This window comes from Canis aureus, chromosome 14 (genome assembly GCF_053574225.1).
Source record: "Canis aureus isolate CA01 chromosome 14, VMU_Caureus_v.1.0, whole genome shotgun sequence".
Classification (NCBI taxonomy): domain Eukaryota; kingdom Metazoa; phylum Chordata; class Mammalia; order Carnivora; family Canidae; genus Canis; species Canis aureus.
In genome coordinates, this window is record NC_135624.1 from 32429220 (window position 1) to 32452777 (window position 23558).

General features: G+C 49.1%; 1 protein-coding gene across 2 annotated transcripts in view; it reads left to right on the forward strand.

Annotated features, from left to right (window-relative positions):
- Positions 1 to 664: 664 nt before the first annotated feature.
- TG (thyroglobulin) overlaps positions 665 to 23558 on the forward strand; it is a 249030-nt gene continuing 226136 nt past the window's right edge. For both annotated transcript variants that reach the window (XM_077847310.1, XM_077847311.1), the window contains exons 1-10: positions 665 to 824; positions 1925 to 2033; positions 3805 to 3902; positions 5308 to 5511; positions 5866 to 6025; positions 14373 to 14479; positions 15177 to 15320; positions 15529 to 15714; positions 18882 to 19976; positions 20425 to 21012. In XM_077847310.1, coding sequence (XP_077703436.1) covers positions 758 to 824; positions 1925 to 2033; positions 3805 to 3902; positions 5308 to 5511; positions 5866 to 6025; positions 14373 to 14479; positions 15177 to 15320; positions 15529 to 15714; positions 18882 to 19976; positions 20425 to 21012 — 2758 coding nt within the window. In that variant the 5' untranslated portion in view covers positions 665 to 757. The remainder of the gene's footprint in view (positions 825 to 1924; positions 2034 to 3804; positions 3903 to 5307; positions 5512 to 5865; positions 6026 to 14372; positions 14480 to 15176; positions 15321 to 15528; positions 15715 to 18881; positions 19977 to 20424; positions 21013 to 23558) is intronic.

Here is a 23558-nt window from a genome sequence, read left to right on the forward strand (position 1 = left end):
AAGGCAAGGATGGAAGGGAAGGGAAGAGAAGGGAAGGAAAGTGGGGGAGGGAGGGAAGGAAGGAAGGAAGGAAGGAAGGAAGGAAGGAAGGAAGGACGGAAGGAAGGAAGGAAGGAAGGAAAGGGGAGGAGGGAAGGAAGGAAGGAAGGAAGGGAAAGAAGGGAAGAGAGGGAAGGGAAGGGAGGAGAGGGGAGGAGAGGGGAAGGGAAGGGAAGGGAAGGAAAGAAAGGAAGGGAGGGAAGGGAAGGAAGAGAAGGAAAGGGAAGGGAAAGGAAGGGAGGGGGGAAGGGAGGGAGGGAGGGAGGGAGGAAGGAAGGAAGGGAAAGGAAAGGAAGGGAAGGGGAGGGGAGGGGAGGGGAGGGGAGGGGAGGGGAGGGGAGGGGAGGGGAGGGAAGGGAAGGGAAGGGAAGGGAAGGGAAGGGAAGGGAAGCTTTTCTCCCAGAAGGGTTGAGCCCGTTGCCCACGGAGCTTTGGCCTTCACTTGTAAAGACGGATTTCAAAGCCACCTGCCCCCCGTTCTGCTCCACAGGGCCTCAACAAGATCTCGTCCCCCACTGGCCACACGAGTGTCCTCAGAAGGGAGCAGATGCAGGTGGAGGAGCCCCTTGTGACCTGCAGAGAAAACAGGGTAGGCGCCGCTTCGCTGAGTGCCCGTGGGCAGGGGAGCAGGTGCCCGAGCAGCTCTATAAAGGCTCCCTGGCCAGAGCCTGGGGTGGGCAGTGGCTTCCACCCCTTCATCCCCAGAAGGGCCTGCAAAATGGCCCTGGCCTTGTGGGTCTTCAGTCTGCTGGGCTCAGCCTGCGTGGTGTCAGCCAACATCTTCGGTGAGTTATGAGCCAAGACCGTGGAGCAGAGGGTCTGGAGGGGGCTTCCAGGCCACAACTCCGATGGTCTTGCCCCCATGCCTCAGGACATTTGTGGTCTCACTGAATCCCCACAATGTCCCGAGGACGGATTTCAGATGAAGAGACAGAGGTTCAGAGAGGCCTTGAGGTCACGGAACCTGTGATTTGCCTTGAGGTCACGGAACCTGTGATTCATGGAGAGTAGATGGGAAATCAGATCTTCCTAAGTCAATTTTAGCTCACCCCACCCCATCCTTTTTGTGAATGTTGGCATCAACTTTTTTTATTTTATTTATTTATTTATTTATTTATTTATTTATTTATTTATTTATTTTATTTTATTTTATTTTATTTTTCTTTTGTTTTTGTTTTTCTTTTTCTTTTTTTTAATTCCCTTAGCTGTCTCAGGCCGAGGTGATCTATGTGAGGCATTTGAGAAGTAGTCTGCAGGTAGCGGAAAAAAAAAATCCACCTGTTCAGTGAAATAGACATAAATTCCAGCAGAGGCTCAGCCACTTGCTGGGTGACTTTGGATAAGCCTAAGCTTCGGTTTTCTTGCTGGAAAAGTAAGCCAGTGACACTCCTCTTCTGACGTGGTTGTGATTTTGGATAAGCTCCTGCATGTCACATGCGCTCTCAGCGAAAAGAACAACACGGGGGAGTTATTAATGAGTTTGCATCCCTGACCTGTGCCAGGGAGGTGCCCTGCCCATGGGGATGGCTTGATAGATCCAAGATCACCTTCTTCCTGGTGTTCGGACCTAACCCCCCGAGTCTTGGGAGAAGGCGGGGTCTGAAGGTTGACTTCGGATCCCACTCGTGCCAGCTGTGTGACCTTGAGCGGGTTATTTTCACCATCTCAGGGACACAAGGGTGAAGGGCGGACATCACTTCCCAGGAGAGGCTGAGGGTTAAACAGGCCAATGTCCTACTTAGAAACGCATCAATAACCACCAAACTGGAAATTAGAGCCTAATTGTTGATGGTGATGCCAGAAATACAGCCCAGGAGAGGATCTGTGCTTTGCTACTGGAATCCCATCCATACTCTTCCCTGATGAGCTGCTTCCCTTTCCCCAGAATACCAGGTGGACGCCCAGCCTCTGCGTCCTTGCGAGCTGCAGAGGGAGAGGGCCTTTCTGAAAGGAGCAGAGTATGTTCCTCAGTGCGCGGAAGACGGCAGCTACCAGTAAGGCTCCCTCAGCCCTGTGGACTCCTGGAGCCCTAAGAGACCTTAAAGCTTATCTCATTCCCACCCGCTCCTGTGCTGTGCCCCCACTCACCCCACATGCATGACATGTGGCCACTGTCACTTGGGGGGAGGGGTGCCCACCTCTGGGGTTGATTGACACAGGATAATCTGACCCAAGCGCCCCAGTCCCTCATCATCCCAGCTAGGACCAGGTACTTCCCTTCATTTCCTGCCCAAACTTTCAGTGTGATTGCTTTTTTTTTTTTTAAGATTTTATTTATTTGTTCATGAGAGACACACAGAGAGAGAGAGAGAGAGAGGCAGAGACACAGGCAGAGGGAGAAGCAGGCTCCATGCAGGGAGCCCGACGTGGGACTCGATCCTGGGTCTCCAGGATCATGTCCTGGGCTGAAGGCAGTGCTAAACGGCTGAGCCACCTGGGCTGCCTGTAACTGCTTTAATAAAAGGGGTGGGGGATTGAGGCTTCAGTGCCGCCCTCCCCTTCACCTGCGGCCTTGAGAGGTCCGGGGTGGGGGGAGGCACAAGCTGCCCGGACTTCAGGCTGCCGCTGCACCTCCGAGCCCAGCCAGGGCCAGTGTTCTGGGCCATGCGCCTCTGTCCCCGCTGTGAGCTCCTCTCTGGAGGGGGCTTCTGGCTGCCCTAATGTGAACTTGCATCCCAGACTGGCCCCCAAGAGTGCAGTGATAATCTCGACTCCCCAGCAGAATGCACGGGAGTCCTTTGTGTGGGCGTGGATGTTAACTTCCCCGCGCTGTGCCAGTCACATTGGACCAGGGGAGCCCCATCTGTGGCTGTGTTCTGGGAACCCCTTATGAAGCATCCCTGCCTGCCTTCATGGTCTGAGTCCTCCCCATGCACCTAGCAGCCCTCTTACACACTCCCAGGAGGGCAGCGACGCCATGGGCCGGCCACTACTGGGGCCTTGAGGACGTGTGGAATGGCACGGGACGTGGCGGATGGCTCACCTGTGCTCACCTTGTTCATGTGGCTCTTCCCATGCCACCTGCAGTTCCAAGCACCCTGGTCCTCCTCAGGGAGCTTTTGTCTTCATCTGGTGCACCTGTGACCTTCTGCCCCTAGAAGGATGCTTGATCATCTTGTTGGCCTCATTGTGGCCACTGCTTGCTGCAGGCCACCCACAGATGTGCCTCTCCGTGTAACCCCGGCCCGAGGCTCTGCTCTCCAACACCCCCGACTTTACCTGATGTTTTTCCTGGCCCCAGACCACTTAGCCCAGCCCTGGCACCACTTTCACCCTCCACAGTGGTGGCCATGTGGCAGCCACACAACAGGGTGGCCTTGTAGACCAGATGTCTGGAGGGTGAAGGGCTGAGATGTCACGGGGATGAGCAATTCAGGTAAAGGCCGGCTTTGGCCTCTGTCGCTCACCCCTCTCCTCCATGTCTCCCTAATTTAAAGAAATTAAAACATGGAAGAGGGGATCCCTGGGTGGCTCAGTGGTTTAGCGCTTGACTTGGGCTCAGGGCCTGATCCTGGAGTCTCAGGATCGAGTCCCACTTCAGGCTCCCTGCGTGGAGCCTGCTTCTCCCTCTGCCTGTGTCTCTGCCTCTCCCAGTCTCTCTCTCTCTCTCTCTCTCTCTCTCTCTCTCTCTGTGTGTGTCTCATGAATAAATAAAAAAATCTCAAAAAAAAAGTGGAAGAACGGAAAAGACGAGGGACAGCCAGCTGGGTTGCAGCTTGGGGTCCCTATAACGCAGTCCCTGTGGTGTGTCCCTCCTGCCCGCAGGACGGTCCAGTGCCAGAATGACGGGCGCACCTGCTGGTGTGTGGGTGCCGACGGCGTGGAGGTGCCCGGCAGCAGGCAGCCTGCTCGGCCCGCGGCCTGTAAGTGCTCACGGGGGCAGGGAGGGAAGGAGGGTCCCTGGGCCCCGGGCTGCCTGAGGCTGCCCTTCCAATGAGGATGACGATTGCGCACGCCAGGCCTTACTTCCTGCGGGACTGCCGTGAAGATCCAGGGGGCCGAGCACACCATTTGTTCAGCAAACAGGTGCCGAGCTGGCCTGGCTTGCCGGCCACATGCCTGGCGCTGAGGAAGCCACAGGGCCGGACCTCCAGGGCTGCTGGAAGCAGAATGAGGCCCCGGACACACCGAGTGTTCTCTCACCTCAGGTGTTTGTAAAATCTGAGGCTTAGGTGAAAACGTCCCTGTTAAAATAATTATTTGAAAAAAAAAATAAGATAAAATAATTATCATCATGAGTAGTCAAAGGAACACAGTCCCCTCCCCCCTCCCCTGTAAAGCATGTCAGCGCTGAGCCTAGAACACAGGTTGGGGAAGCTGGTCATCTTTAAATGGTGATATCGAGCCTGGAACCAAAGCTCTTCTTTAAGGAGAAAAGCTCAGCTTTGGGCACCGGTTGTTTGCCCCCAGCCTGGCTAGTGGGGGTAGGGTGGGAGGGTGGCGGTAGCAGGCTGGCTCCCAACAGGCTCCTGCTGAATGCCCCCCACCGGGCCGGGCCCTCACTGAGCTGTCGTCCCTCGCCTATTAATAGGAATGTAGGACCTGGCTCCCAGGGGTTTTTTTTGTTTTTTTGTTTTTTTAAGATTTTATTTATTTATTCATGAGAGATACACACAGAGAGGCAGAGACACAGGCAGAGGGAGAAGCAGGCTCCCTGTGAGGAGCCAGACATGGGACTCAATCCCAGGACCCTGGGATCACGACTTGATCCTAAGGCAGACGCTCAACCGCTGAGCCCTCAGGCGCCCCACGTCTTGCAGGTTTTAAGGCGCATGTGAAACGCTGGGCACACAGTAGGTATTCAGCAGGGGCAGTGACTGTCATGGTCACCAATCCTCATTGCTGAGGAAGGCGGTCGAGTTTCAGCCCTGCAGAGGAGGAGGGAGGCCCAGAGCAGTGTAGGCTGCAGGGCCTCCCCAGGGATACACGGTGAGGGTGTGGGCAGAGGCGTGGGGAAGCGATGGGACGAGCTGCGCACAGCCAGCCTGCAGTGCCGCGCCGCCTCCCCCCTGCAGTGCCCGGGCTGCGGGCTGTGCGGTGTCCCGTGGCGTGCACCCTTCCCTGACGGGTGTGCAGGTTGCAGGAGAAATCCGGGGTAGAGCCGGGAGGTGGACACACTGGTCCCAAACTTGCCGCCAGCGCTGAGGAGCGCCGCAGGCTGGGCCCGAGTTCCCCTCACTGTGGGTGGGAAGGACACATCCCTATCTCCGGCATCAGGCAGGGGTGAGGGGGGACATGAAGCTCTGACGCTGCCCTTTGCACCCTCAGGCCTGTCATTCTGTCAGCTGCAGAGGCAGCAAATCCTGCTGAGCGGCTACCTTAACAGCACCGCCACATCCTACCTCCCCCAGTGCCAGGAGTCGGGGGGTTACGCACCCGTGCAGTGCGACCTGTGGCAGCAGCAGTGCTGGTGTGTGGATGCCGAAGGGATGGAGGTGTACGGGACACGCCAGCTGGGCAGGCCAGCCCACTGTAAGTCTCCAGAGCCCCGGCCCCCTGACATCCCCCATGGGCTCAGCTCCCTGCACGTCACCAAGACTTCGTCAGGTCTCCCTGATGAAAGGCACAGAGCCTGGCCCCCAGTGCAGAGAATGAGAGCATTTTAGGGAGGCTGCACCCCTCCTAACATTGCCCCGTGGGGGATGATCAGCATCTGCTGGCTGGTGGTCGGGAGCAGAAGCAGGACCCGACCAGGGCCCCATGCGGGGCTTCGTCTCCATGTGGGTCTGGGTCCCGCGTGTCCTGGGAACGTCTGCGTCTGGACCACAGGAGCCCAGGCACCTACTAGGACCGAAGAATTGAACATTTTTCCTCTGAAATGTTTAGGTCCTCGGAGCTGTGAGATAAGAAACCGGCGTCTCCTCCATGGGGTGGGAGACAAGTCACCACCCCAGTGTTCTCCGGATGGGGAGTTCATGCCTGTCCAGTGCAAGTTTGTCAACACCACGGACATGATGATCTTTGACCTGGTTCATAGCTACAACAGGTAAGGGGAGCCCGCCTCTGGGATCTGCTCAACCCCAGGCCGTGTCTTCCTATCCCCTGCTGAGGCTCATGCCTCAGGCTGGGGCTGGGGGCTTTGAGGTGCCCTAGGTACCCACTGGTGGGAGTTGAGAGAGGCCTCACTCTCATACACGGCTGAGCATCCAAAGGACACAGTATTTTTATTTTATTTTATTTTATTTTATTTTATTTTATTTTATTTTATTCATTCATTCATTAATTCATTCATTCTCAAGAGACATAGAGAGAGAGGCACAGACACAGGCAGAGCGAGAAGCAGGCTCCCTGCGGGGAGCCCGATGTGGGACTCAATCCCAGGACCCCGGGGTCACACCCTGGGCCAAAGGCAGATGCTCAACCACTGAGCCACCCAGGCGTCCCAAAAACATTATTTTTAACAAAGCAAGATGGCAACAGCCATTCGAATTAAACATAGGTGAACGCCCCTCTTTCCCCCACTGCCCGCCCTGGGCCAGGGAGCCCAAGGAAATGAAAGTACAGGAGAGTGAAGACGCATGTATTGGGATGTCTACTGCATTGTTTCTCACTGTAGCAGAAAACTGAGAACAGAGTGGCTGAGAAACTCAAGGTGGATAAATGCGCCACCACCATAAATATTTATGCAGCCGTTAAACAGAATGCATTGGAACTCTACCAGTTGATTTGGAGAGGGTGCTGCAGCGCATATTATGACGCTATGATAGAAGACACAAGGCGCTTGTATGATTTACTTCTTTCAAAACAGACACACGTCCTTTCACATACATATACGGTGATAGGATTACGCTTGTGTCTGTGATCGGCATACGCGGGGTGGTGATCATGGCCATCGGCAGGATCGAGTTACTATGGAGAAGCAGGGGTAGGAGAAGGGAATTAACAGAGAAGGAAAAATGATGGCATTATGGCAAGCGTGGGGACCACCGTATTTATGCCGTTTTGTAAATTGCATGTGTCTACTCACCTATAAATGATTTTAAAGATTTAAGTGACAAGCCTAAGAAGGGAGATGCATGATAGATCTCTGCCCAAATAATCAGATTGCTTCTGGTTATTCAAGACGGCCACTTTGTCATTGCGAAGGGCCAGCATGGACTTCAGACGTGGTTGCCTCATCCTGAGTGTAATCAGTAAGTGCGTTAGTCTGTGAATATTGATGGGAGTCATCTTGGAGAACCTGAGCCTCTCTGTGGCTGGCTTCCAAAACAACCCATTTTTTTCCCTCTCTGGGAGAGAGAGCGTTCCCATGGGCTGTGCCAGGAGGGGTGGCAGCCTAGCAGCCTGGACACATGAACTGTCCCGTCGACAAGTCTTATTTGAGCTGCTTGTTATTTTAAAAACCGAGAGCATTTCAGGTCAACTCCATGAAATTCCTGTTTGTGTAGGTAAAAAACAGTTGAACATCAGCAATTTCTTATGTTTAACTTAATAGCCCAGATTCTGGATTCCTGAATTCCCCCCAGCACGAAGAAGCTGGCCTTGAACTGCTCTTTTTGGACTGATCATACATGGTCCAGCGCTCCGTGTCCCCCTAGGTCATGGTGGCTGCTCCTTCCATCGGTGTGACCTGCCTGGCCCCATAGCATTAGCCTCCATGACCCTGATTCTAGCTCGGCCACTGCTTGGCAAAGTGACCTGTTCCTTTCCCTTTATCCCTATGCCTCAGTGTCCCCAACTGAAATATGGAGACAACTCCCTGTGCACTAGGTCATGGAGAGGATGTGATGAGGCCTCATCTATGAAACTACCTGAGACAGATGCCAATTGTTATGCATCTGTAGGGATTCCTGACATATCCCCCAGCTGCAGCAAACATAAATTAGGGTTGGTTTTTGTTTGTTTGTTTGTTTTGCATTTTTCCCTCTGAGGCTTAGAGAATGGCCTACCTGTGTGCACGTAAGAATTTCCAAACAGCCCGATTCACTGATAGTCACTGATGTAAACTAATGTGTGCTTATTTCAAGTTCAGCTGAGTACTTACTACATACAGGCAATTGGGTGTCTTTCTGCCTGCTTTAATGGTTACAAAAATAATTACGTTCTCCGGGATATGGATGAGGAATCTGAAACATAGACGCTAAGGAGCTCACCCTGGGAGCCATGGTTAGTGGGTGCTAGAGCTGTCTGGCTCCACTCACCATCCCACACACCTTTGATTCAACTCTTTCCCTGCAGCACCTAGCACAGAGCTTGGTGCACAGCAGGCCTGCAACCTGTGCGTTCAAGAACTTTGCGGGGTCAGCTTGAGGCACAGTTCAAGCTCCTTCCACGAGGGGGCAGTCGAGTTAAACGCAAAAGTTCAAGACTAAGCCTCCATTGTTTAATAGATGCAACCAGAAAAATTTATTCCTGAAATGGGATCCTTTCCTTTATGTAAGCAAGCATGTCTCTGGGGGGGAATTCCGACTTAGAAAGGTCATGGGAAGGGTTGGGTGGTTGGTTACTGGAAGCCCAGCCGCATTCAGGGATTTCTTGATAAGCTGACCTGGGCAGTGCCAGGCCCAGCTGCTCCACGGGGCAGGGTGGCAGGAGCCCCAGAGGCCACTCTAGAGAGTCTAGATTTCCTACCCAAGGTTGCAGATAAAATACAGAATGGCCAGTTACATTTGAAGCTCAGATAAGCAAGGAGTAATTTTTTAGTATTAGTACGTCCCCAATATGGCATCAAGAATTTTGAGCTTGTGGGGAAATTGGGTATATTTTGAATTTAGGAAAGAATGGACTGGCTGGGGAAGAGCAGAGCGGGTGCAGGGGGGCAGCTCTGTGGGTCTGGAGGCTCCTACATGGGTCCAGGTGAGAGACCACATTGGTGTGGACCAAGAGCATGTGATGGAGAGCACTGTGAGGAGATGGGATGGCTGGGGAAACATGTCTGAGGTAGAATCCAGAAGGTAGAGGGTGAGAAGAGGAAGAGTCAAGCCCAGGTCTGTTTCTGGATGCATGGTACAAGATGAGTTTGGATGAGTTTGGAAAAGGAAAGTCACAAGTTTCAATTTGGAATATTGAATCTGAGAGGCTTTCTTTGGGACATTCCAGTGGAGAAGGGGCATGAAGCAGTTGACTTATTTGCATGGGGCCTGGAGGGGAGGCTGGAAGGCTGTGGGGAGCTTATTTGCCAATCTACTGTGGGTTCTTCATGTGCTAGGTGATGACTTGCACTTGAATGCGGCCATCCCGTTTACCCATTTGAAGCAGGTCCTTTTGTTTCCTGAGGGCCACAGCTGATGACTCCTATTTGGCTGGTGACTTTGAAAACCGTGCTGTGCTGTGGAGTAAGCTGTATTAGTTCTTCAAACTCTTCCCCACCTTTCCTACTACCCTCGCCCAACTGCTAACTGGGGAAATGCATTCTGGCTAAGCAGATTGCAGGTAAAGGTTCTAAGAGCTGGCCAGGCCTTAGTGGTCCCTCCTAAAATTCAGTTAATCGGTTTATTGGCCCTTAGTGACTAAGTAAACTCAAACTTTCTTTTTTTTTTATTTATTTTTTATTGGTGTTCAATTTACTAACATACAGAATAACCCCCAGTGCCCGTCACCCATTCACTCCCACCCCCCGCCCTTCTCCCCTTCCACCCTTGGCCACCCGTGCTGATCAGATAATCCAGTGAGAAAGATTACATGCATCATAATGTGTGGCAAAGAGACATCATTACAGAACATACAGAGAAATCCTTTGTGGACTGACCACCAGTTACCCTCATAGGAGACATCCATGCCAGCTCACAGCTCCTACTTGAAGAAGTGCTCTTCTGGCACCTAAGTAGCTAATTTATTAATTATTAATTGATGGTTAGATTTCTGGAGGGACTGTCTGTGGGTGGCATGGAGAATCTGACTGAGTAATGGTGTTGGCTACCCCAGCCCAGGGCATAGATGTCATTTTGCACAAGACCAGGACCGGGTACCTGGCAGGGCCTGACATTTAGTATTTCACTGAGCCTGCGTTGTGATTTCTCTAACTCTGGGTTGGCCACCATCTGAGCATAAACTCAGGACAGCCATCCTTTGCTCCTGCACTACAATTTTCTTTCATAAGAACTTTCTTAGGATCCTCTTGAGGTTTTGCTTTTATTCAACAGAAGGGACACATCCTTTTCCATTAGATAAACTATGTTATTTTTTATTTTTAAGGTTTTGTGCTGATTTTCTCTTCCTCCTTTCTTCTGACACACCCCAAATGGGATAAAATAGATAATAGAAGAGATCCTAGAGGAGGCAAAATAAGGTTAGAAAATAAGAATAAGACAAGGAAAAGTTGGTATGTACCACTTGTTCCAAAAATTTTCTTATAACAAATAGAAAAAGGTGCATATTTGTCTCTGAGCGCCCTACAAACAAAGGAAGAAAAGATACTCTCAGTTATTTGGTTTCCACCAGATAAAAGTAAACCTGTTTTTCAGAGGAAAACAATTTTTTTTCTGTCAAAAGTGGAAAAACCTTTGTTCCTTCTATCCTCATAAAAGGAACGATGCCATATGCCATAAGGTCCTATATGACTTGCCCATGTCCTGCTGCCAGCAAGACAGTCAGTTTCCTAAGACCTGAGCCTAGAAGGACAGTAGGCATGGAACTTTCAGGAACAGTGTGTCCATGGTAGAGATGGTTGGGTCTCGAGACTCTCTGCCCCTCAGACTTGAGGGGATATCTCCCCCAGTGATGACCAGCTTCTCAGGTTCTCCTGTCCACACTTTCATCCTCTGCCCTCACTTTGAACGTGGCGATGTGCTAATGATCCTTCTAGACATGTTCTCTGTCCTCTTCTTGCCAAATCCTTGTTCTTAGCTTCAGGATCCCACTCCAGACTCACTTCCTCTGGGAGCATTCTTTGGCTGTACACCAGGTTCCAAACCTAGCTGGCCCAACTATTATGATGGAGCCTTTCTCTCCTTTCGTCTAAACCTTAGGTTCAGTCTTGGTAGTTATTACACTTTTGTTGAGGTGGCAGAGAAGGGTGGGAATCTAATAAATAGGAGGTTGAAAGCATGGCGGAAGACTTCCCATCCTGGCTGACAGGAAAGCACTAATGACAATAGAGAAGCAGCAGCTAAACCATCCTGGTGCTAACTGCTATACTGGAGGAAGAGTCCAGAATTCATAGTGGTGGATACCATTTCAGAAATCAGCCACGAAAATCAGATTTATCAAATCAGACTTCGGGAACAAAGGGAATCAAGGAAAACTCAAAGTTTGAGCTTCCTGTCACTGCCAGGGTGAGGTGCCCTGAGGACTGGGCTCTGTTTCAGAAGCAGCGCTCCACCCTGCCAGCCGCTGCAGTTGAGAGACCAGGGGAGGTCTGAGTGGACTCAGGATGCCTGGTGCCGGGTCCGGGCTGGGTGATCTTAGACTGGTCAGTTCACCACACTGAGTCCTAGGGTTCTCATTTGTGAAATGCAGCTTTTTAAGGGTTGTTGTAAGGATTAAGGAGATTAGAGGGTGCTGGTGCAGTGTCTGATCATCCTGAGCATGTCCCCTGTTATTATTTTCATGAGTAGTAATTAACGGCCATGACCACATGTGGCTAGGCCGAGGCCAGAGCTCTCACACATCTGACTCTGGACCCAGAGCTTTTTTCAGTGCACACAGAATTGGCAGGGAGGGATTACAGGTGACAGTGCAGGGGGTCTGTCCCAGAGGTGAGCAGAGGAAGCAGAGTCCAGGAAGGCCTTCAGGTCATCTTCCTGAGGGAACAGGAGGACCCCTTCCAGCTGAAGCCATAGTTGTCTTTTTTTTTTTTTTTAAGATTTTATTTATTTATTTATTTGAGAGAGAGAGAGACAGAGAGAGAGAGAGAGAGAGAGAGAGAGCATGAGCAGGAAGAGGGGCAGAGGGAGAAGTAGACTCCCTGGTGAGCAGGGAGCCCAATGCTCGGCTCGATCCCAGGACCCCGAGATCATGACCTGAGCCAAAGGCAGATGCTGAACTGACTGAGCCACCCAGGCGCCCCCACAATGATCTTCAATATGCAAGCAGGAGGGATATCAGGAGTGAGGTCCATGCAAAAAGCACACGGAGGCCTAGACACTGGGTAGCTCATAAGACTGTAAACCCAGAGAGGAGGACTTTGACCCTAAAGTAGAGGGATGAAGATGGCTCAAAAGTCCTGCAGTTGATGGGATGAGCACTGGGTGTTATACTATATGTTGGCAAATTGAATTTAAATTAAAAGAAAAATGTAAAAAAAAAAAAAATAGTCCTCCTGCTGGCACTGGTCCTGGGGCATGACCCTGACAGGGTCATGGGCCTTTGGGTTGAGTTGGAAGGACATGGGACTAGAGTGACTGAAACTTCCAGTGCCTTGTGCTGAAATGCATTTCAGGACCTGGGGCCATCCAGGTGCCCTGTCCGTGCGTTCTCCAGTGGGTTTGTCTTCGACATCTATTAGATATTGGGAAAAGGTATCTAGAGGAAATTGCCAGAACAAAACAGAGTTATGTGCCTTTCAGAATGTGGGACAGGAAGCAGGTGCAGCCAACATACATTGAATGCACCACTGGCAGATGTAGGCATCACGGGATGGGGAAGACCTGGGTTTAAACTCTACCTCCCACCACTGTTTCAAGATGGTGGCCAACATACCTTACCTTCTTTTAAAAAAAATGTATTTATGTATGTATGTATTTATTTAAGACACACACACACAGAGAGGCAGAGAAATAGGCAGAGGGAGAAACAGGCTCCTTGCAGGGAGCCCGACATGGAACTCAATCCCTGGACTCTGGGATCTTATCCTGAGCCAAAGGCAGACACTCAACCGCTGAGCCACTCAGGCGTCCCCATAACTTACCTTCTTAACCTCTAAAATGGGTATGAGAAAATACCACCTGCCTTTTAGGAGTGTTAAGTGGATGAAATAAGTCAACATATATTAAATATTTGGCAGATTGTCTTGTACGGGACAGTGCTCAATAAATGGAAGTGATTATTATCCTAGTATTAGTGCTTTTAGAATTGAATCATCCCAGCTTTCAATTCATGAATTTTTATTATATATGCTCCAATCTGTGGCAACTGGGCAAAGTGAGTTTTTAGTTTCTGCTATGCATAACTTACCTACCATAACACTCCTTTTTATTTAACTCACGAATACACAATAAAAGACCAACAACATGGAAAAAATCCATACTCCTGTAGTGCTTTTATAGGCATTGTGTTGCATATTCATTCTCATGCAAATTATCTACTATGGTTGCACCCCCAGTTCAGGCTGCAAGCAATTGCTGTGTTATCAAATGCCTTCCAATAGTGGTTCATGTGCACTGTGGTAATTGCAGTGTCTATACAGGCCATTTTGTATTCTCCCCTTTTTACCTAATGGTGTAGATGCAACCATTTAGGAAGTTTACTGTAATTTACTTCTTACTCTTCCTACCACCAGATATTAGGGTTGTTTTCAGTGTTTTGCTGGAATAGGTGACACAGCAGTGGATCTCTGCGCCGAGAGCTGTTGCTTCTGCTAACTTACTCTCTGGGGATGTTTCCCTACACAGGGAGAAACACATTATGGTTGGTTCTCATGTGCTAGCCCTATAGGGCATAAAAACAAATCCCCTGATGTTGCATAACGATTCCTCTCTGGTTGCTGAATCATTGCACATGGGAAGAACTCCTCGGTATGCTTTTATATCACCTTAGCTTCATCTTACTTCCCGGATCGGGAACCCTGCCAGTTGGCTCCTGATAGCAATTGCCAGGTTGGACGTGGCTTGGGCACACTTGCCCTGTACTTATGGAGAGGGATTGCATAGCACTTTTGGTGGTGTCATGTTGATTTTGTGTGTTCTCAACTGTGGAACTGGGAAACGTCCTGAAGAATTTCCTACGGTGGATTCTGGCTTCTTTTCGAGCTCTGGAAAAGTTGTAAAGGGCTCCGGAGTTTTTTGATCTCCCAAAATGAGATCATCTACAATGTACCATATGTTTGTCAAGCAAACTTGGCCTTGAGTCCCTAGCATTATAGTCTAGTAACGTTACACTCCAGTGATGTGATGTCCATCATCCTTTTTCCGCCCGATCCTATGAGGCACACGTTTAGGTGCAAATTGGTGAAATTCCACGAGGGAGGCAAATGACTAATCCATAGGCGACAGCTGAGTGCGGCTTCATTTTCACTTGTCCAGCTTAGCCCTGGCCAGGTAAAACCAGTTTAGAAAAGAAACATATTTACTGCAAGAAACATGGAGCGAATGGCATGAGATTAAAGAAAAAAAAAAAAAAAGTAGATATTCCTTCTCCCCAGATGAGATGAGGCCACATTTCTTTCTTTCTTTTAGAAGAGCTTGTGAAGACTTGAGCTTTAGGAAACAGTGGCCATAAATCTCGTTCTGTCTTAGGTTTCCAGATGCATTCGTGACTTTCAGTGCCTTCCGGAGCAAGTTCCCTGACGTGTCTGGTTATTGTCACTGTGCAGACAGTCTAGGGCGGGAGCTGGCCGGCACAGGTAAGCACATCTCAGGTAAATGGAAGGAGAGAGAGAGAGAGAGAGAGAGAGAGAGAGAGAGAGAGAAAGAGAGAGAGAGAGACATTCCCCAAACCTGAAAGCTTGCTAAACAGAAAGCAGTGTCTGTTTGTGCTCCTGCTAGGCTGCCATGGGTGTTGAAGAGGGCGCAGTTTGCAAATGTTCATCTCGGGTGCTATGAACACAGCTGCTGGTGCATATGGAGCCTTCGTGCACACTGGAAAGAGGAGCCCCACTTTGGGCAGGTGCGGCTCTGAGCCCAGAGAGTGGAACACAGGATGCCTTTTAATCTGCTCTCATTCTTGCAAACTGTGCTCCTTGGTGCTGTGAGCAACCTGCACAACCATATAGCAGCCCTGACTTTGGAAACCATTACCATCTTTTTGTTTTAAGACTTTATTTATTCATGGGTGGGGGCAGAAGAAAAGAGAGAATCTTAAGCAGACTCCTTACTGAGTGTGGAGCCCCATGTGGGGCTTGTTCTCACGACCCTGAGATCATGACTTGAGCTGAAATCAAGAGTTGGATGCTCAACAAACTGAGCCACCCAGGCACCGCTGAGACCATTAATTCTTGATCAGATCCATGAAGACTCTGGCCTAATATCTGTTTGATCAGCAAGGTCAGGGCTTCCTTTTGGTATGCACTGAGCCCTTGAGACGCTTCTGTCTTTGCTCAGGTTTGGAGCTGTTGCTCGACGAAATTTATGACACCATTTTTGCTGGCCTGGACCTTGCTTCCACCTTCGCTGAAACCACCCTGTACCGGATATTGCAGAGACGGTTCCTAGCGGTCCAGCTAGTCCTCTCCGGCCGCTTCCGATGTAAGTCCTAAGCCAATGACTGATGGGTGTGCTTCTTGGAGGAAACCACTTAGGCCTTAGAGTCCCCGTGGCCTCTGGGGCTGGTCCTCTGAAGCAGAAGGAGGATTTAGAACATGGTAAGAGCACACAGAGTGTGTGCTGTCAACGCAGGAGCCTTGTTCACGCCCTGTCCTCTCCTTTCCTGCCCGACCTCTCCTCTCTCTCCTAGGCCCCACAAGATGTGAAGTGGAGCAGTTCACGGCCAGCAGCTTCGGTCACCCCTACACTCCGAGCTGCCGCCGGGACGGGGGCTTCCAGGCGGTGCAGTGCCAGAGGGGAGGGCCGTGCTGGTGTGTGGACGCCCGAGGGAAGGAGATCCCCGGGACTCGGCGGCCAGGGGAACGGCCATCTTGTGGTGGGTTTCCTCTCTGCGGCCTTCTCTTCTGTTCCCGTCGGGTCATGTGACTCTCATTGCTTCTCCAGACCAACTGCTCTGGAACCCATCAATCCCACTGCCTTCAGAGGATACCCCAGAGGCCCTCTGAGCCCAACGTGATGGAAATGAACTTTATCGTCATTCATTTCCAATATGTTTCACATTCTACATCAGGCACAGTTGCTTCCTCAGGCGAGCTCACAGAATGTTGGGGCCTCATAGGTGAAGGAAAAACAAAAAGAATTATGTTTACTTGCTCTGTAGAGCAAGAGAATTGGATTATTAAGAGAGAAATGAGAGGCATTGATATGCTACTGGACATCGAATCTGCAAGAAGGGGAGAGAAACACATTGTTGGAACATGGTCAGGGTGGGGCTTGATGCTTTAAGCCTAGAGGGAATGGGAGGGATGGGACAGTGAGGTCTTTCATACCAAAACAAGGGCTCGGAGACTTCATCCTGGAGGTGAAGACGTTGAGGAGTTTTATTTTATTTTATTTTATTTTATTTTATTTTATTTTATTTTATTTTATTTTTATTTTTATTTTATTTTATTTTTATTTTTTAAAGATTGTATTCATTTATTCATGAGAGACACAGAGAAAGGCAGAGACATAGGCAGAGGGAGAAGCAGGCTCCCTGTGGGGAGCCCGATGTGGGACTCGATCCCAGGACCCCAGGATCATGACCTGAGCCAAAGGCAGATGCTCAACCACTGAGACACCCAGGTGCCCCTCTTTCTCTCTTAATGACACTAATAATATAAAATTAAGAGCCCACTCTACCCTAGTATGACCTTGTCTTAACTACTCACATCGACAATGACCCTATCTCCAAACAATATCATGTTCTCAGGTTCCAGGAAGGATGTGAATTTTGAGGAGATACTTCAACCCAGCACAGGGACCAATAGGAGAGTAGAAGCAATGGTCTGGGGAGAGGGGTGTGAACTTGAGAAATGTCGCAAGATACTCCATTAATACTCTATTCTGTCTTACCAGTAAGATCCCAAAGGAAGTTAGGGGAGAGGGGGAGGGAGGAATCCAGGAGTCCTTGTAGGTTTCCCACTTGGGGGAACTGGATAGATTCCACGTGATCGCAAACAGTGAAGGAGGCAGGCAGGCCTTTTTCTAGCCTCAAAATAGATCAGTGTTCATGTTCATTCAACGATTCCTATGAAGTCACCATTTTCTCCAACTTAACATTTTGAGTCTTCTGTGCAGTATTTGGTAGTGTTCTATCTGCCAAGTGTGAGAATGTAGAAGAAGAATGTTTTGAAGCTCTGCCTTAAAAGTATTTACGATTCCATTGCTGTTCTCTTAAAACCTAGAGAATAGTACGCCTTCCTGTTCCCAGGTGGAAATGTAGAACTATGGTTTTCCAAATTAAAACCAGGATGCTACCAAATGCATGGTTCGTATATTTTTACTTTCTCCTCTCTGGCGTATGGGCCCTATTTCAATGCAAACGAATGCCACATGGAAGTAATGTCTGAATTTTTTTTTGCCTTGGTAACACTACATAACAAACGAATGGAAGGGATATGCCTTTAATTTGGAAACAGAATAAGCAAAGCGGTGAACTTTATTTCTTCCATACCGTCCTGCAATACCTTCCATCAAAGGTAGCCATGACCTGGTTGAGGGATGTGTTAGGGGTTCTGATGTGTTCAGTCTGTTTTCTCATGTTCCAATTCTTCCTCTGTTGCCTAGTTACAGAGGGACATTGGCCGACTTCCTTTTTGGCATCCATGTGAATTGAAGGGAAAGAATTATTTTAAAAAGTTGGGGGTGAGTGGGGGGGGTGGCTGAAAAGGACTGCTAAGATTTATGGTTTTATGGAGAAACAGAGCCTGCTTACTGTCACCTGTGTGATGGAGATGCTTGGAATTTGAACTTAAAGTCTTTTTTTTTCTTAATGTAATTGCTGTCAATATTCAGATAGAATGACCTGACCGTGCATGGAGTTGACTGGCTGACTACTATTTAATTAATAACTTCAAGGAAAGGGCAACAAGCCTAGAAAAATGTACTAAGTGTGCTTGCTGCATGCGCATTATTATTTTGTATGATAGGAAATACACGATTTCTTATAATACAGAGTATTTCCTATAATAGGGTATTTCCTATAATATAATCTCATATTACATATTACAACATAGGAAAATATTTCTGATTATAGGAAATACTACTAATTTAAGGTATGGTTCTTATCCTCCAAGAGACTATAAAGTAGTAGACAAGCCTACCTGAAAGGAGGAATTAGGCAGCCATACGAAGAGCATATAATGAAGCATTAAAGTCCATTAAAAATTCCAACAAGAGAATGCTGAAAAAAAAAAGACCATTTCATTAAAAACAAATAGGAATTTGTTGGTGTATTAGTTTCCTAGGGCTGCCGTAACAGATTACCGCAAACTGGATGGCTTAAAACAACAGGAATTTATTCCTTCCCAGCCTGGAGGCCAGGAATCTATAATTGGGGTGTTAGTAGGGCTGAGCTCCCTCTGAAGGCCCTCAGGAAGAATTCATCCTTGGCCTGTCCAGCTGTGGGGTGGGGTGGGGCTGCCAGCACCCCTTGGCCTTCTTTAGCTTGTACCTGCATTCTGCCCTCATCTTCACATGGCCTTTCCCCCGCGTGTCTGTGTCTTTTCATGGACTTAGGAGGACACCCATCATGGGATTTAGGACTCACTCATCCGATGTGACCTCATTTCAACTAATTACATCTGCAAAGACCTTACTTCCATATGATGTTATGTTCTAAAGTTCTGGGTGGATAGGAATATTGGGCCGAGGAGTCAGGGAGGCTCAGCCTCATACATTTGGTGCATGTATGTGGTCAGGTTTTCAGAAGGTGGACCAGTGCCTGGGAGGCTTGCCTTAGAAGAGGGTCACCGGCTGATGAGAGATAAGAGAGGAAGTCACATCAACTGGAATACTCACTCCCACCTAATGGCCACCACCAATGCTGCTCGGGGAGGGAGAAAGTAAAAAGTAAATAAAAGGAGAGAAGACAGAGGCACAAAATGTCAATGTTCTTCATTGACATCCTGGACTTCTTACTACCAGAAAGGTCTCTGGGGTTGTCTCAGGATTACTTGTTGCTGTTAAAACCTTTTCTCTCATTTGTTCTGTCTTGTGCAGCTGAAACCCAGCTCTGTGCGTCAGAGAGGAGGCAGGCCCTGTCTAGACTATTCTTTGGGCCCTCGGGCTACTTCAGCCAACACAGCTTGTTTCTGGCTCCCGATGGAAGACAGGTGTCTCAGAGAGTAGCCAGATTTGCCACATCCTGCCCACCCTTGATCAAGGAGCTCTTTGTGGACTCTGGGATTCTCCGCCCCATGGTAGAAGGGCAGGATAAACAGTTTTCTGCCTCAGAAACTCTCATCAGAGAAGCCATTGGAGCAATCTTTCCCTCCCGGGAGCTGGCTCGTCTTGCCCTCCAGTTTACCACTGACCCAACACGACTCCAGCAAAACCTCTTTGGAGGGAAATTTTTGGTGAATGTTGGCCGGTTCAACTTGTCTGGAGCCATTGGCACCAGAGGCACATTTAACTTCAGTCAATTTTTCCAGCAGTTTGGTCTCCCAGGCTTCCAGAACAGCGAGACAGACCTAGCCCAGCCCCTCTCAGTGGGATTAGATTCACAGCCTGCCACAGCACCCCCTGAAGCCTCTAAAGAGGGAACGGCTATGAATGTGCCAGTTGTGGGCAGCTTTGGCTTCCAGATCAACTTACAAGAGAACCAAAATGCCCTGACATTCCTGGCGTCTCTTCTGGAGCTTCCAGAATTTCTTCTCTTCTTGCAGCATGCTATTTCTGTGCCAGAAGACATAGCAAAGGATCTAGGTGATGTGATGGAAATGGTACTCAGCTCCCAAGACTGTGAGCAGACACCTGGCAACCTTTTTGTGCCACAGTGCTCAGCAGAAGGAGATTACGAGGATGTCCAGTGCTTTGCTGGAGAGTGCTGGTGTGTGGATTCCCGGGGCAAAGAACTGGCTGGCTCCAGGGTTAGAGGTGGACGACCCCGATGCCCCACAGAGTGTGAGAAGCAAAGGGCTCTCATGAGAAGCCTCTCGGGCAGCCTGCCTGCTGGGGCCAGCCTGTTCGTCCCTTCTTGTACCAGCGAGGGGCATTTCCTACCCGTCCAGTGCTTTAACTCAGAGTGCTACTGCGTGGACACCAATGGTCAGGCTATTCCTGGAACTCGAAGCCTGCCTGGAGAACCCAAGCAATGTGAGTCTGTTGAGTATTCAGTCTACAAATCCCAATTCTCTCTTGGGGCCCCAACACTGCGCATTGCAGAAAAAGTGGATTCCATTGTAGCTTAAGTCCCAGATTATGCAGTGGCAAAATTTGCCAGTTAACTTAAAAATTGTCCAGAAAAGGGTTGATCCCATTAACTATACTTGTGAGTGAGTAGAGAGTCTCCCTTGGCCTCTAGAAGCTCAAAGATTTCTGTAGGCTGACAATGGCTGATCACAATAGTGCCACTTCGGTGACCAGGACATTCTCTGTCTAGATAGAAAGAATGTTGTAGATAACACCTACAAAATTGTGGTTGATGGGGTTTCTGTGGCTGTTAAGGTTTCAGGTATGGTTTGGATGATCAGGGGTTTTCATCTTGGTCTTTTGGGCTTGTGGGACCTTTTCACCTGATATGCCTGTTCCGTGTTCCTTCCAGGCCCCACGCCATGTCAGTTACAGGCCGAGCAAGCCTTCCTGGGGATAGTGCGAGCACTGGGCTCTGACTCCAGCATGCTGCCCACCTTCTCCAGTAGCTACATCCCACAGTGCAGCACCGCTGGGCAGTGGAGGCCCGTGCAATGCGATGGCCCCCCTGAGCAGGCCTTTGAGTGGTATGAGCGATGGGAGGCCCAGAACAACAGTGGCCAGGAGCTGACCCCTGCCGAGCTGCTCATGAAGATCATGAGCTATAGAGAAGCTGCTTCTGGAAGCTTTCGCCTCTTTATTCAAAGTCTGTATGCAGCTGGCCAACAGGGCATCTTCCCGGGGCTGGCGAGATACCCATCTTTCGAAGATGTTCCGCTGGCGGTGATGGAAGGCAACCGGACCCAGCCTGGAGGGAACATCCTCCTGGAGCCCTACCTCTTTTGGCAGATCCTGAATGGCCAGCTCAGCCGATACCCAGGGGCCTACTCAGACTTCAGCGCTCCTCTGGCACACTTCGACCTTCGGAGCTGCTGGTGTGTCTCTGAAGCTGGTCGAGAACTGGAAGGCACCCGGACAGAGCCGAGCAAGGTCCCAGCATGTGAGTTAAACCACAGTGGAGAGCCGAGTCTGTGCTTTTATGCAGAGGAGGTCTGGTAGGGGTGTATTTAGTGTCAGAACTGGCATGGAGTTTGGATATGGCCAGCTACATGCCTTCAGTGGTTGAGGCACCCAAAGGCACCCCGCAGCCAGCACCTAGCTCTGGCTGCTGTAACAAAATACCAAGACTGGGGGGACTTAACCAACAGACATTTCTCACAGACAAACGTGAGGGTGGAAATATAAGATCAGGGTGCCTGCAGATCCCATTCCCAGTGAGAACCGTCTTCCCAGCTTGAGGAAAACCACCTTCTCTCTGGGTATTCACATGGCAGATAGAAAGAGCTCTGGTCTCTTCATCTTTTTAAAAAGACACTAATCCCATCCAGAGTGCCCCACCTTCACGACCTCTTCTAAACTTGGGATCCCTGGGTGGCGCAGCAGTTTAGCACCTGCCTTTGGCCCAGGGCGTGATCCTGGAGACCCGGGATCGAATCCCACATCGGGCTCCTGGTGCATGGAGCCTGCTTCTCCCTCTGCCTATGTCTCTGCCTCTCTGTCTCTCTCTCTCTCTGTGACTATCATAAATAAATAAAAATTAAAAAAAAATAAACCTAGTCACCCCCCAAAGGTCCCACCTCCAAGTACCATCCGTCACCTTAGGAGTTAGGGCTTCAATACATAAATGCTAGGCAGACACAAACATTTGGACCACAACACCAAGGCTCCTAGGAAGGAAGTGATTTCCCTACATCTCTGCAGCCAGGTGTTAGCAAAGTTAGCGTAGTTCATTTTTAAATGTCCATATGATCGATTTGTTGAATCAATGCCTCTCATTTGAACTGGATGTCGTCTGTGTGCAAAGCATGATCTTAGGGTGACAAAGGCCTTAGAGTGGATATGGCCTGGCTCTTGGCCCTATGTAACCGCTCATAAATTAGGTGCACCATTTGATTAACCAGCACACATTATGATCCTATTCACAAGGACATGCTAGGTGCCCCAGACCTTAGGAAGTGCTTCTGCCTTCAAAGTGCCTTTAATTTGAGGGGTTTAATCATAGGACTGACTGCAGAGCAACTGAAGGAGGTTGATAAGTTCAGCTTTGTGGCAGGTGAGCTCATAAGAAAGCTGTGGCATCTGAGGCATAAACAGAATGAGGCTGACTGTCTTTAAATTAAAATGTCTTCTTACCAAGTGGCCATGCTGGCAGCTTGAATGAATAATGAGACAGATTCAACACTTATTATCATATGAGAATCTCTCTAAATAGACGTTGCTAATATTATGGTTAATATTACAGCTGTTCAAGTCCAAAGAAATCTCTCAATCCATTCTTTGCAATGTTCAACGCTGTCCACACCTTTCCAGATAACGTTAACATTAATCAGATGATTTTGACATTTGCCAAAGTTTAGGCTTCAGCAGCGAGTGAAATTTTAGAATGTTGCATCATAGGAACATGTGTTGAAAACAATAATACCCTGGGCATATCCAATGCCTGGAGACTCCTGCTTCCCCCAGTTAGGATTCTCCATTGAAGTGCCAAGTCCCAGTAACAGGCTGACCCTCCAAGTGAACACATTGACATCGGCATGCCTGTTGTCTAAAAAGCCGCATTCATTTTTTTTTGAGATTCTCTATACCAATGGTCAGGTCTCTTACACGAGGACATTCCTATAATTTCAGATGCTTTAAGACTGAATCTAGTCCTCTGTGCATCCAATTTTTGAGGCCCAGATTGCTGAGAACAAAAGCACCTTGTAACTTTAGTATCTAGGTTTGCTCGCCCTGGCCTGAGTGCAGGGCAAAGCATTTGAACTAGGCTTAAAGTCTGCTGGCCGTTCCCATGGGGAATACCAAGAGGCATGGAGAGTAGACCACCCGGGGGCACATGACAATCCGCTGGGAAGCAAGTATTAGAGTTTCCACCTGTAGGCAGTGTTTTATCTTTTCCTTCTAAAGGTCTGGTTTTGATTTTGCAATTACATATTTTTAACAGCTAGGACAGCTGAGCAAACTGTACCTAGTATATTATTATAGTCATGCTTGTATTCACTTTCCACATAAGAAATAGGCATATTTTGGGGGCATACACTCAAACTCTCTTATTGATGGGGCATGTTATCCAAAGGGTTTGATGACCAGGGGTTAGGAGCTTTGGCACCCTAGGTGTGGTTCAGCAATATTAGCATCATTTCAGGAAGTTGTTAGAAATTTGGAATCTTGGACCCAACCTGCTGAATTGACACCTGCATCTCTCCAAGCTCCCCAGGAGGCTCTGGTGCTCCCTAAAGCTTGAGAAGGACTGGCCTGGAGGACACAGTGCTAGTTCTACTAGGGACTTCAGCCCTGTTTCTACCACCTACTATTTTGTGGCCAGAGTCACCATTTTGGTTTAATCAGTAAGGTCTGCGTTAGGTTGAATAACTCCCTCAAAGTTTATTGTGAGCCTTGTAAAAGGTAATTGATGTAAAGTGCCAGGTCTGGTGCATAGAATGTCCTTCCTAAATGGCCGAATAATACAAATGACCATAAATAATGATG